Source organism: Neopsephotus bourkii, unplaced genomic scaffold, assembly GCF_033783945.1.
Source record: "Neopsephotus bourkii isolate Nb327-2 ecotype Australia unplaced genomic scaffold, CSIRO-AGI_Nbou_v1 NB_1624, whole genome shotgun sequence".
NCBI classification, from domain to species: domain Eukaryota; kingdom Metazoa; phylum Chordata; class Aves; order Psittaciformes; family Psittacidae; genus Neopsephotus; species Neopsephotus bourkii.
The window spans coordinates 6,800,196-6,814,517 of record NW_026902099.1 but is presented as its reverse complement, the minus strand read 5'-3'; the positions used below and the strand labels follow the sequence as shown (position 1 = coordinate 6,814,517).

Genomic DNA, 14,322 nt, shown 5'->3' with positions numbered 1-14,322 from the left:
ACAGGGCTGCTCTCAATCTCTTCTCTGCCCAGCCTGTAGCTGTGTCTGGGATTGCTCCTACCCAGGTGTAGGACCCTGTACTTGTCATGGTTAAAGTTCATGAGGTTGGCATCAGCCCACCTCACAAGCATGTCAAGGTCCCTCTGGATGGCATTCCTTCCCTCCAGCGTATCAAACGAACCACACAGCTTGGTGTCATTGGCAAACTTACTGAGGGCGCACTCAATCCCACTGTCCATGTCAGCAACAAAGATGTTGAACAAGACCGGTCCCAACACCGATACCTGAGGGACACCACTCATTACTGGTCTCCAGCCGGACATTGAGCCACTGACCACAACTCTTTGTGTGCAGCCCTCCAGCCAGTTCTTTATCCACCGAGTGGTCCATCCATCAAGTTGATGTCTCTCCAATTTAGAGACAAGGATGACGTGTGGGACAGTGTCGAATGCTTTGCGCAAGTCCAGGTAGATGACATCAACTGCTCTACCCCTGTCCATCAATTATGTAGCCCCATCGTAGAAGGCCACCAAATTGGTCAGGCAGGATTCCCCCTTAGAGAAGCCATGCTGGCTGTCACCAAGCACCTTGTTGTTTGTCATGTGCCTTAGCATGGCTTCCAGGAGAATCTGCTCCAAGATTTTGCCAGGCACAGAGGTGAGACTGACTGGTCTGTAATTCCCCGGGTCATCCATTTTCCCCTTCTTGAAAATGGGGGCTATATTTCCCTTTTTCCAGTCCTTGGAAACTTCACCTGAGTGCCATGATTTTTCAAATATGATGGCCAGTGTCTTAGCAACCTCATTTGCCAGCTCCTTCAGGACCCACGGATGGATTTTATCAGGTCCCATGGACTTGTGCACTGGACCTGATGAAATCCATATACTGAGAACACTTTCTCTTCATATTGCAACAGAGACTAAAATTTTATGTTACTTGCAGTTTTATGAGGATTAGCATTCTAATTAGTGAACTAGTTGAGCATGCTTAACTTAATAACACAGGCTTTTATCCTTAGCATTTTTCCAAACAACTGAGAGTGAACAGCCTCCAACAAGCACATTCCTAACCAGTACAACTATAATTCAGTAAATGATAACAAAGCCATTCAAACAACAAAAAGCAATAGAATTACTTCATTTAGTTTAATATTTTCTTAGATGAGTAGATAGCAACTAGAGTGAGCACAATATAGCAAATGCATGACAAAGGGAGGAGAGTTAACAAAGATTTTATCTGCAGAATTGAAAATGCCTTGGCTTTTATGGGAAATGCTGTATTCATATTAAACATCCTTTTGTGCCAGGTAGCCATATGAGCTCTAACTCCCACCTGTTACTGATCACCATCTTATGCACCTATTCATTACAAAGAGAAATATTTCAAGAAAAGAAACTAGCAGGAATTACTACTGTGTCAAAGAGAAACACCACCGTTGGGTAAAAGACTTTAAAACGTTGGTTTTTTTTAATCAGTTCTATTCTGTACATGTTATAAGCAACAACAGTCAAGTACTTATCAGTATAAGTGGGTTAAATACTAATGCTCTGCATTTCCATTCACTTTGACACTTTTTGCCAGAGAAGATGACAGACAGGTGCTTGAACATTTGGATGTCATCAGCTGCTGAGAGAACTAACATGCCTCTTCCAGCAAAAACTACTGCCCACTGCTCCCTGCTGTGGCAGTAGCTCGTTTTTATAAAACTAGCACAATCAGAACCACTGCACAACCACTCCCTAACAGCTCACCTCTCAGTGGCAAGTGCAGGAGGATGAACGGGACTGATGTTCTTGCTAGAAAGAGGGAGAAGGACATGGCAGCTCTTTGCATGAGACATGCTAGCAGGAGGCGGGATATGACTACCACAAAGTGGTAGACTAGTGGTGTGTCCTCGTTTCAGCTGGGATAGAGTTAATTTTCATCCTAGTAGCTGGTACAGAGCTTTGTTTTTGATTTAGTGTGAGAATAATGCTGATAACACGCCAATGCTTGAATTGTTGCTAAGTAGCACTTACCTTTTCAGGGCAAATACCAAGGACTTTTCAGTCTCTTCTGCTCTGCCAAGTGAGGAGGGGCACAAGAAGCCAGGAGGGAGCAGAGACAGGACACCAAACCAGCCAAAGGGGTATTCCATACCACAGCACATCATTCCCAGTATATAAACCGGGTGAGAGTCACACATAAGGGACCCATTACTGCTGAGGTCAAGCTGGGCAGTGGTCTGTTAGCAGTGGTCTGTTAGTGGTGGTTAGCAGCTGTACTGTGCAACATTCTTTCTTTTTCCCCTAGGATTTTATTCCTCTCTCTCTCTCCAGATCCTTTTTGTTGCTACTACTAATTATTATTATTGTTGTTATATTGTTATTATTTTATTCCAGTTACTAGACTGTTCTTATCTCAACCCACTGGTTTTGCCACTTTCTCATTCTCCCCTCCATCTCACCACAGGGGCAGGGGGAGTGAGGGAGCAGCTGCATGGTACTTCGTTGCCACCTTAAATCATGACATGGTGGTAAAGGCAGGCTGTGGATCCAGCTCATGCTCTGGAATTTAGATCCTCTTTTACTGATTAATAAATTGAGCTATGTCCTGGGTTCAGCAGTAGCAGTAATTTTTCTCATTCTTAGTAGCTGGTGCAGAGCTGTGTTTTTTACTTTCAGCTTGGGAACAGTGGTGATAACACCGATGTTTTTAGTTGTTGCCCAGTAATATTTACTCTGACCAAGGACTTTCTGAGCCTCATGCTCTGGCAGGGAGGAGGGGAAGCCAGGAGGAAGCAGAGACAGGACACCTGACCCAAACTAGCCAAAGAGGTATTCCATACCACAGCACATCATGCCCAGTATATAAACTGGGGGCAGTTGCCCGGAAGGGCCAGATCACAGCTCGGGTCAGGCTGCGTATCGGTTAGCAGGTGGTAAGCAGTTGTATTCTCTTCCCTTGTTATTTCCCGTATCATTATTATTATTGATGTCAGCAGCAGTGATTTGTGTTATACCTTAGTTACTGGGCTGTTCTTATCTCAACCCGTGGGAGTTACATTCTTTCAATTCTCCTCCCCATCCCTCCGGGAGCAGGGTGAGGAAGGCAGGGGGAGTGAGTGAGTAGCTGCGTGATTGTAGATTGCCAGCTGGGCTTAAACCACAGCAAGCTATTAAAGCTTGGTCCTCTCTGGCGTAACTTTCTGTCTTCAAGGGACACTCTCCTACACCTCAGTAAATGGCCTTTTAAGGGAAAAAAAGGCAGGCAGGGGTCAAAGATCTGTTCCTTCCCATGTCTTTGCCCTGCTTGTGTCCTGTTTATTGAGGCAGACTGTAATCTTACCAAGGAGTCATCTTGAACAAGAAATGTAATCAAAGCGAAACAGAAAGGGAAAACAGAGGCTGCAATGTATCTCTGTGCATTTTAGAAGCTCTTGACAATAGACATGCTGAGATAAACAAGGTGAATAAAGTGTTCCTGAATCTTGAAGAGATCATTGGTTTGTTCTGTTTCTGTTGAGTATATCTTATTATTTGCATGATACACCATGCAATATTGTATTATGGTAGTTAACAGAGGCCTAAAATGATGCAATTGTCTCTTAAATCAAGAGATAATCCAACAGAAAACAGCACAAATAACAAGGCGTGTCTTTAGCTGCAAGTTTTCTTCATAAGGGCTTCTGAGGTGTTATGGGTTGGTGCTAGCCAGCAGCCAAGCATCCATGTAGCTGCTTGCTCAGTCCCTATTGCAACAGGGAGGGAAGGGAGAATAGAAAGATCAAAAAATGACAAAACTCATGGGTCAAGATAAAGACAGCTTAGTAAGTGAAGAAAAGAGGGGGGGAAAAAGCGATACAGAAGCAAACACCTCCCACAAGCAGGGCAATGTATAGTAGGTGCCCAAGATTGCTGGAAGCCACTCCCCACCTTCTTCCTCTTCCATTTTTTATTGCTAAGCACCTGGTGCATACATAAGGATAATCACTTTAGGTATTTTTGTGTCTAAGTGCCCTGAGGGACTATTAAAAACTAGATCACACCTAACCCAACAGAGTAAAACAAATTCTCCTGCAAAACACAGCCAGACTATGCTTCCTTAATTACTTGCTGGTCATGAGAGTGATCAAAACTTCATCTACACTCTTTTCAAGTCTCACCTATTGTGGAGCCTGAGTTTCTTTTCCCAGCTTCAAAGGGCTGTTTATGAATTTTGGTATTTAATTATAATGTATTAAAGTAGACACAAGTCAAGAGAAACTTTGTAAGTATTTCTGCCTTTACTATAATAAGCTCAAAGGATGTAAAAAAACCCATTCCAGAATAGGAGAAAACATGAACCATTCACCTTTTGTGCTGATATTCTCTTTTAATTTACAGGCAGTGTGTCTGCAGAGTTGCTTCAAATTTCTCTCTTCAGATGCACCTCAGATTCATGACCACATTAAAGTTTTCTTCCAATAATTAATTAAAACAGTAAGATTTTAGAATACGAACTACTAAACGTAAGTCTGAATAACCCTCATTAAGTCCATACACAGGCACTGCACTAACATCACATTTGATCTTATTATGCCTGCTGGAGCAATCAAAATCTAAGATAAATATTTCAACCGCCAAAGTATTTTGCTTCTGTATGAGCATCCTAAGGCTGCAGTTTCCTGTTGTATAGTTAAGCAAGACCTGTTGACTACTTTAAATAAAACAACTCCTCTAAGACCTATCTATTAATTCCATTGCTAGTTTTGCAGCACAGTGTCATGTTCCACAGGATTTTCAAGGGCTTTTTGATTGAGATTTTTTCTTGGAACTGAAATTTTACTAGAAAGCGTGGTACTATGCTAACAATGGTCACATTCAGGACAAAGGTAGAAAGCAACCAGATTACAGGAGAGCAGCTATGACCTGCACTAGTATGAGTAAAGATACAGAACAAGAATCCAGGGCACTGTTTTGGTGGTCTGTCTGTACAAGAATGAGGCAGACTATAGACAGAAGCACCAGGGCAGCACCAGAGAAAGCGGTATTTTGTGTCTTGGAGTAAAAGCAAAGACCCAATTTGGGGAGAGTTTTGGTCGGAGAATAGTATTTTTTGAATAGAATCCAAGGAAAATTTTTCCTTAATTGCCCATGGTGTTCAGGGAAATGCATGCCCTTTGATAATTTACAGTACTGAAACAAAATAACACTTGACTCTGTCACTAAAGACACAGCTAAATACATCAGTCAAAAGAAGGTAAAAGTACTATACTAACAGCAATCTTATCTGTATATTATGTTCTTTCACAGAGTTCTAGATGGTGTGGAGGGGAGATGTTAAATAACAAAGCATGTTTGGGTTTTGACACAGATCATGGTCTCCGATGATGACTGAAAGTGTCTATATGCACTCTAATTACAGTGTCAAACTCATCACCAATTCTCTTCAACCCAAGTCCTTCCAGGGGTCCTTTTACCTAAAGCTAGACTGTCCTTCAATCTCAGTTTAAGTAATGGTATCTATTTCTTCATGCTTACCAGCTTGATGTCACATGCCTCTTTTCTATCAAAATGCTGTTCAAGCTTTGATTACCTCCTACATTATTACTTTAATCTTCCTCTCTTTGGTTTCCTTGGACTTTGATTTCTCTTTTTCAAGATGTCAAAAGTATTTTTAGATGGCAAAAGTCATTTGTCTTTCTTCTGCCCAAGCAAACATCTAGTTCGTGCTCTTATATGCGTAAATTTACTTCAATGCAAGTTTTCTGGCCCAAATTCTTCCCAAATAAATTTAAGCAATTAGCAGATGTAGCTAAATGACAAGAGCATGCCACATTATTTTTGCCAGAGCTTAAGAAAATAATTTTAACTGCTGTTCCTGCTGCTGAGGAAAGAACTGAGGATTGTGGACCAGCAGCTATATGGTAGCTCTCAAACAGTAGCAGATATTTTCCCAATCGCTGGAATCCACAAGTGAGAGCAACAGCTTCAAGTTCTCAAAGAGTGGTGGTGAATGGAGATAAAATCCAGTTGGTGACCAGTCACAAGTGGCATATTTGGGCCAGTTCTGTTAAATATCTTTACCAATGATCTGGACAAAGGGTTGATTTGTATATTTGAAGACAACAGTATATTTGCAGACAACACCAAACCGGGCAGGTGTGTCAATCTGCTGGAGGGTCTGCAGAGGGATCTGGACAGGTTGGATCGATGGGCTGGGGCCAATGGTATAAGGTTCAGCAAGGCTCAGTGGTGGGTCCTGCACTTTGGCCCCAGTAACCCCATGCAATGCTACAGGCTTGGAGAAGAGTGGCTGTAAATCTCTAGCAGAAAAGGACCTAGGGGTGTTGGTCAACAGTGGCTGAACATGAGCCAGCCTGTGGCCAAGAAGGCCAACAGTATCATGGCTTGTACCAGAGTTAGTGCGGCCAGCAGGACTAGGGAAGGGATTGTCCCCGTGTACCCAGCACCAGTGAAGCTGAACCTCAAACACTGAATTGTTTTGGGCACCTCACTACAAGAATCATAGAATTATACAATGGTCAGAGCTGGAAGAGACCCTAAGAATCATCAAGTTCTAAATCTCCTTCCACTAGACCAGGTTGCTCAAAGCCACATCCAACCTGGCTTTGAACACTTCCAGGGATGGGGCAGCCACAGCTTCTCTGGAAAACCTGTTCCAGTATCTCACCACCCTCATAGTGAATAATTTTTTCCTAGTATCTAACCTAAATCTACTCTCTGTCAGTTTAAAGCCATTCCCTCTTTTCTTATTTCTACATGTCCTTGCAAAAAGCCCCTCTCCAGATTTCTTGTAGGCCCCCTTTAGGCACTGGAGCTGCTCTAAGGTCTCCCCAGAGCCTTCTCTCCTCCAGGCTGAACAAGCCCGACTCTGTTAGCCTTTCTTCATAGAAGAGGTGCTCCAGACCTCTGAAAATCTTCATGCCCTCCTCTGGACTTGGTCCAACAGGTCCATGTCCTTCTTGTGCTGGGGGCCCCAAAGCAAGAAAGACATTGAGGTGCTGGAGCATGTCTACAGAAGGGCAAAAAGCTGGTGAAGGTCCTAGAGCACAAGTCCTGTGAGAAGCAGCTGAGGGAACCAGGGTTGTTTAGTCTGGAGAAAAGAAGGCTCAGAGGAGACCTTATTGCTCTCTACAGCTGCCTGAAAGGAGGTTATAGCAAGTGGGTATTGGCCTCTTCTATCACCTAACGAGCAATAGGACAAGAGGAAATTGCCTCAAGTTGCTCCAGGGGAGGTTTCGAATAGATATTAAGAAGAATTTCTTCACAGAAAGGGTTGTCAAGCATTAGAACAGGCTGCGAGGGAAATGGTTGAGACACCATCCTTGGAGGTATTTAAAAGATGTGTAGAGTATCTGAAGGGGGCCTATAGGGATGCTGGGGATGGACTCTTCATTAGGGACTGTAGTGATAGGACAAGGGGTAACGGGTTAAAACTTAAACAGGGGAAGTTTAGATTGGCTATAAGGAGGGAATTCTTTCCTGTTAGGGTGGTGAGGCACTGGAATAGGTTGCCCAGGGAGGTTGTGAATGCTCCATCCCTGGCAGTGTTCAAGGCCAGGTTGGACGAGGCCTTGGGTGATATGGTTTAGAGCAAGGTGTCCCTGTCCATGGCAGGGCAGTTGGAACTTGATGATCTTAAGGTCCTTTCCAACCCTAACTATTCTATGATTCTATGTGACACTTAAGGGTATGGTTTATTGGTGCACTTGCTAGGTTCACTGCTATGTTAAAGGCTGACTCATCTTTTTATCCCAAGTCTTCCCATTCCCTAACTCTTCTTCCCTCTTCTGATGTTAGGAGAAACATGGTCTTGTCACCATCCCTGAGGCAGGAAAATTATGAGGTTTTGCACCCCTTCTTAGCCACAAGCTAGCTCTGACAGAGTCCACTGGTAATCCCCATTCAGACTAAATACTCTGGTCATGCAAGCAGACTTCAGCCCCTAGAACTGTTTACAAATCACAGTTAGATTTTCCTGAAACAGAATTTTATCTCATTCTATTAGCAAAACAGGATGATGCATATACCAGTACCTTAAAATATGTTTGCCTACACCACTTTTTCAGACCTTTACCTGAGCATATTAATATATTCTCTCTATAAATATTGTGTTATTGTTCTCCTGCATAGTAACTCTTCAGAACAGAAAGCAAATTGTAATTTCAAAGCAATTTTCACTTAACTGCTTTTCTTGGTTTGCTCCTAATTTACAAACAGGCTTTGTACATCACAAAGGTCTATTTAAGAATAAATCATAACTTACCTTATCTCTAGGCTGCTGATTCTATTCACTGGCCTTGTATATTTTAATGACAGTCTAAGTATAAGAAACAGATTTTTTTATGTTACAGTAGTCAGCTTTAATTAGATCATTGTGACATTTCAAGCAGAGGGAATATTCTAAATCAACAGGCAATTACAAAAGTCATATAGCAAAGGTTCAGTACACAGAAGAATAATTCTAAAGGGTTTTTTTTTCACCTAGGAGCAGGTGCTTCAAAGTAAAGGAAAACAGAGATCATGTTTCGTTAATGTACTTCCAGCTGCATTACTACCCAGTAACTGGCAATATTTCCCTTCAAGGGAATTTTACAATGAAATTACGGTCTCACTAATGCCAGTGGAAATTTCTGTGACTGAGAGATCAGGCACAGGGAAACATGTTTGGACCAATAAAAACCAACAAAGAAGTAAGGACTGTAAAAGAGAAAAACTGTGAAAATAAGGGACTGCATCTGAACAATTTTAGTGGTCTTGACTCCATATTTTTCTTCTAAGAATATCCAATTTAGTTTTGTTTTGGTTGTTTGTTTTTTTTTTTAATTTGGATGCTTTGGAAGAAGAAAATTAAAATTAGTATCAACTTGACATGCAACATTTCTGATTAATTTTCAGAATCACATGTATTATGATATGAAATTTCTTGTGCTACTCACGTTGTATTGGTGTCTGAGCACTCAGAGGAAGACGTATCCACAGTACGTGCTACAAATGTTGCATTTGTCAAATCTATAAAATCTGAACTGCTGGTTTTGAGGCTGAAATTACTAGCGTAAAAAAGGATGCATATATTATTCCCAGTGGTCACATTCAGGGGAGAATATGATAAACTGTCTTCTTCCTCAGTGGCCATTAATTGTCGTCTTAATTCCCCCACTACTACAGTTCTTCTAGGAATCTGAAATGACAGCACATTAACAATTCATCTCCTTTGTAAGAGATAATATCAAATGACCACACACTTTCACCATTCTGCTCCATGACCACCCACCTTTCTTAAATCCTAAAGCAACCCCAATATTTATTATTGCCTGTCTACTTAATTGGCAACAGGGAGGCTAACAAAGTGGTGATAACCTAGTTTCCCATGGTCAGGTGTCCATAATGTGAAAACAAGCACCACTGATATTAAGCAAATTAATGTAAACCCATGTTGTTAACACAGAATTAAGATAGCAGTATGTATTAGTGCTAACAGGTTAAAGATTATTTTTTTTTTGTCAGAAGAATGTAATGAAAGAAACTAACTTTTTTTCCTGCAATAAAATCACAAGAAAACTTCAACTTGCCAGTTCAGTAACCGTCTTCCCTTAGTAACAATAATAGTTTTTGTACTCTTTAACAGGCATGAAAGCAGCAGCTTAACTACCAGTGTTACATTTAGGCTCTTCTGATGTCTTCTGAAAAAAGATCAGTGCTCGTTTGGCTGGTGTGATGAACTCCCACGGGACTTCACTGCATATACACATTTGCTTTCAGGGGGTTTCCAGGAATTCCCTTTAATAGGTAATGTTTTTTTACAACTGTGCCCAGGGCATCGTTGGTAAAACAGCCCTATTGATATCAACTGTAAAAGCTATCTGGCCTTTTCAGATGATAACTTAATCCTGTTCATATCTTGTTCTTCACTTCTTACTGTTCATATCTGGGCTATTCCATTTATTTTTAAGACCCATTTCAGCTTTATAACTTTGTATGCTACAAATGGCCTCTACCCTTGGATAACTCCGGGATACAATAAATGAGAAGCATCACAGGGGTTACCAGAACTATAATTATGTGGAGCAATAGCCTGTAACCCTTTTTAACAGGTTTAAATACAGGCAAGGACTATTTTCCAGTCTGAAACAAAGGATCTAATATCACTTTATAACCTGCCTGTGGAGAGAAGCCCCAGAAGATATTGTCACTGTAACTGCTGCTCTCAGGCCATCTGTTATATACAATGCATCTTTGCAGATACCTCATCCTATGAACAAAGCAGAACGGACTGAGTTAAAAACCTTTGACTAAACACTCAAATGAAGATTGCAATCTCCCTCTCCCATACATGCATACTTTATGATTTTCTTTTTAATTCAGAGTAGTGCCTTTTCAAGTGCATCAGAACATGCATTATTTTAAATGAATACCATTTTCTTTAAGAGAAGAGTGTACAACAAAAGAAAATATTCAACTTTTGATATAAAACTTTTAATCTTCCCTTAGGCTCTCCTGAAATATAATCATTTTATTTCAAACTGCGAGGAAGAGCTGAAGTCTAAATTATATCCTGTCTAACAATTGACTTCACTATGTGGGCCCCATGTATCATCTAAAGAGGGCTTTAAAATCTGCCTGTTAATAGCTGAAAACAATGCAGCATTGGAGACTGTGATTGGGCTAACTTGGGGGATGAGGTTTAAGTATCTTAAAATAAAAGAAAGCTATTAAAATATAATCATGAGACTACAGCTTTATTTCTCTTACTCTGCTGCCAGTACTTTGTCATGAGGCTCTCACATAAAGATTCCCTTCAGTCTCTAAAAAAGCATATGAACCAAAAGTGTTTGCTTGTGAAGAAGAGGTGTCAGGGACTAAGAAATCCACTAGTTTCCCATGATTAAACCTGTTTTAATAAATCTACCTATGCTGAAGAACAAAGGCAATGCAGCTTAATGAAAGCATTTCTGAAAGTGGGCTTTATTTTGGTCATATTTGTAGCTGAAAATACAGGCAGTCATGGACTGTGCAGCCCTGTGAGTCTTCACTTGCTCAGCTATTGGCAGGCAGGACTACTACACTGAACAGGAGCCTGAAAACATCAGCTCTCTGAAGAAATGTCCCCAAACTCTTACCAGCCTGTGTATTCATCCCTCAGCCTGGAGATGTGTGTCTCTAAGTTACCTGTGGGTGAGGTGATTCAGCACATTCACAATCAGAGATTCAAGAGAACTTAGTCTTGAGGCTGGAAGGAGGATTTGTGACACACCCCAGTGTGGGACCCACTGGAGACCTGAAGACAGCAGTTGCTCCTTCCCACTCACCTGCAGTGGGAAGCTGAGAGCTCTCCAGTACAGCCCTGACTCTATGTATTAGGCACATTTTCTTACTCTTTTGTTGCTGCACAAGCATGAGCTTACTGAATTAAAATCATTCTCTCCATGCCATATATTTCATGCTAAACTATAAATGACAAGATGTTTCCTTGAGAAATGGATTATATTTACATTGAATTATTGTAAATCATATTAGATTGTTTAGGAAAAATCCACAGTGGCAGTGTTGTCAATCATTAAGCAATATTTTACTCTGTTGTTTAGTGCCCACTTTGCCTTTACCTACTCTGAAGCATGAGATGTTTGAGTCACTGTCTTGTTCCTCCAGATTTATCAATGACATTTTTTGATCTCGGATATGCAATGAACAATCACAAGACCTGATTAAATAAAGCACAGAAAAGAAAGGGTGCCATTTACAGTGTCCTAGACCAGAACTGTAATTACCAACAGAACCTGCAGTAAAAGCAGCCTGGACAAAATTCTTCCCTTTGATCTGTGTTGCAAAACTCCTAATTCAGGATCATCTTTGTTGGAAAGCAGAAAGCTGATCTGGCAACACTCTGATGCACCAACATGCTGATCTTTTCCAAAGTAAACAGACCTTATATCCAAAGTTATTCATTTGTTTTGTTGTTGCTGCCAGAGTTTTGCTGGCTTTTCCAAAACAGAAAGGCTAGAGACAAGAAAAAAGATTTGGGGCCATTTTATATATTTGCAATGTCTTATATTCAAATGGCTTATATTCAAATCAAATGGTGGCAAACACATATGAGAAAACCACAAAATATGAGGAAAATAAGATTTTCATTGGCTCAAATGACGAATGATAATGAACCACAGAAACAGGCTACATTTCATACTAGTTTCAAAGTAGGATTTTTGGGAATCAGTTCAACATATGGTTATGCCTTCTTTTTCAGTCTTGGCATTTTTATTGCATTGTTTAGGTGTGCACATAAAGGATAAGAAAACTGTCTTGGTGGTGTTTGTTGTTCCTTTTCAATTCTAATAGTATGGATCTATGACCGCATCCTCTCTGTGGAGTTATTGTAGCAGCTAAGGGAAGGGGAAGGTCTTTCTGTACTTTCAACAAGGGAGGCGAGGAGCAGTGCATTTAGATGGCAAAAGGTGTTTTTTCTAAATTTAGTCACAACACAATTAAACCAGCCATTGGTATCACTAAACTGCATAAAAATCTCAGCCTCTATAAAAAAAAAATAAAGTTAATATAAATATAAAATATTGCTTAATAGCAACAATAAATACAGAAAAGAGCCTGAAATCATAGGGCACGCAGATGTAGACAAAAGCTTAAAATACTTCGTGAAAGGGAAGGTCAAAGAATCCTTTTGGATAACTTATGATGGCCTGAATCATGAGGTGTAACTAACACCCTAGGAGAGGAAACCAGGCACTGCAAGCGCACCACAGCACCCCAGAGACAAATAACTGCTATCTAAACAAGATTTTGGGCTTGGTAGCTTGAGTCTTATGAATGTGTACAATTACCAGAAGGCAAATTGTGAAGAAGATGGAGCCAGGTTTTTTTCAGTGGGGCCAGGCGACAGGGCCCGAGACAACGGGCACAAACTGAAATACAGGACATTCTGTCTGAACTTTCTGTACTGTGAAGCAGACTGAGCACTAGCACAGGTTGTCCAAGAAGTTATGGAGTCTCCATTCTCAGAGATGTTCAAAATCCAACTGGACATGGTACTGGGCAACTTTTTTTAGAAGGCCCTTCTGGAACAGGGAAGTTGGACTAGATGATCTCCAGAGGTCAATTCCAACCACAATTATCTATTTTATTCTAAATTATCTATTCTGTCCTAAATAATTTACAGGTTTAGACCTTGGCATTACCTGAGTAGGATGCAGGATGGGGAAGGCTTCTTCAAATTCTTGGATTTCTAAAAGAAGTAGTCTTGTTAAGGTGTGGTTTCCTGCCTAAGTGAACTAGTCATGACTAAGTGAACTAGTCATATTTTACCTACTGCTATTTCCAAGTCCTATTGCTTGAATTAACATATCAGTACAAGATGTGAAACATGAGATACTGTCTATCACCTACAAAGTGATGAAATTAGGCATAGTACTGAAAAAAAAAACAATGATTTGGAGCAACACAACATTTTGAGCAAATTCAAATGCAAGATTTGATGCAGCAACTACACTTTTTGTGCTCTGTTGCAAAGGATCTTACCAACCTCCAGCTAATTTTGACTTCCATTCCTTATCATTAAAACTGACAGAGACAAAATTCCTGCTCTGCTTCAGCTGAACCCAGAGGATGTTTAAACTACATTTTCATAGAATCATAGAATGGTTAGGGTTGGAAAGGACATTAAGATCATCAAGTTACAACCCCCCTGCCATGGGCAGGGACACCTCACTCTAAACCATATCACCCAATGCCTTGTCCAACCTGGCCTTGAACACTGCCAGGGATGGAGCATTCACAACCTCCTTGAGCAACCCATTCCAGTGCCTCACCACCCTAATAGGAAAGAATTTCCTCCTGATATCCAATCTAAACTTCCCCTGTTTTAAGTTTTAACCCATTACCCCTTGTCCTATCACTACAGTCCCTAATGAAGAGTCCCTCCCCAGCATGCCTATAGGCCCCCTTCAGATACTAGAAGGCTGCTATGAGGTCTCCATGCAGCCTTCTCTTCTCCAAGCTGAACAGCCCCAACTTTCTCAGCCGATCTTCATAGGAGAGGTGCTCCAGTCCCTGATCATCCTCGTGGCCCTCCTCTGGACTTGTTCCAACAGTTCCATGTCCTTTTTATGTTGAGGACACCAGAACTGCACACAGTACTCCAAGTGAGGTCTCACAAGAGCAGAGTAAAGGGGCAGGATCACCTCTTTCTACCTGCTGGTCACGCTCCTTTTGATGCAGCCCAGGATATGGTTGGCTTTCTGGGCTGCAAGCGCACACTGCTGGCTCATGTTCATTTTCTCATCGACCAGCACCCCCAAGTCCTTCTCCACAGGGCTGCTCTGAATCTCTT

General features: G+C 41.2%; 1 protein-coding gene across 1 annotated transcript in view; it reads right to left on the bottom strand.

The window, feature by feature from the left end:
• ATP6AP1 (ATPase H+ transporting accessory protein 1) overlaps positions 1 to 14,322 on the bottom strand; it is a 56,155-nt gene that overhangs the window by 6,791 nt on the left and 35,042 nt on the right. Inside the window, exons 7-8 of the mRNA XM_061372979.1 lie at positions 8,924 to 9,165; positions 8,251 to 8,304 (exon numbers count right to left, since the gene is read on the bottom strand). Of these exons, the coding sequence (XP_061228963.1) occupies positions 8,251 to 8,304; positions 8,924 to 9,165 (296 nt within the window). The remainder of the gene's footprint in view (positions 1 to 8,250; positions 8,305 to 8,923; positions 9,166 to 14,322) is intronic.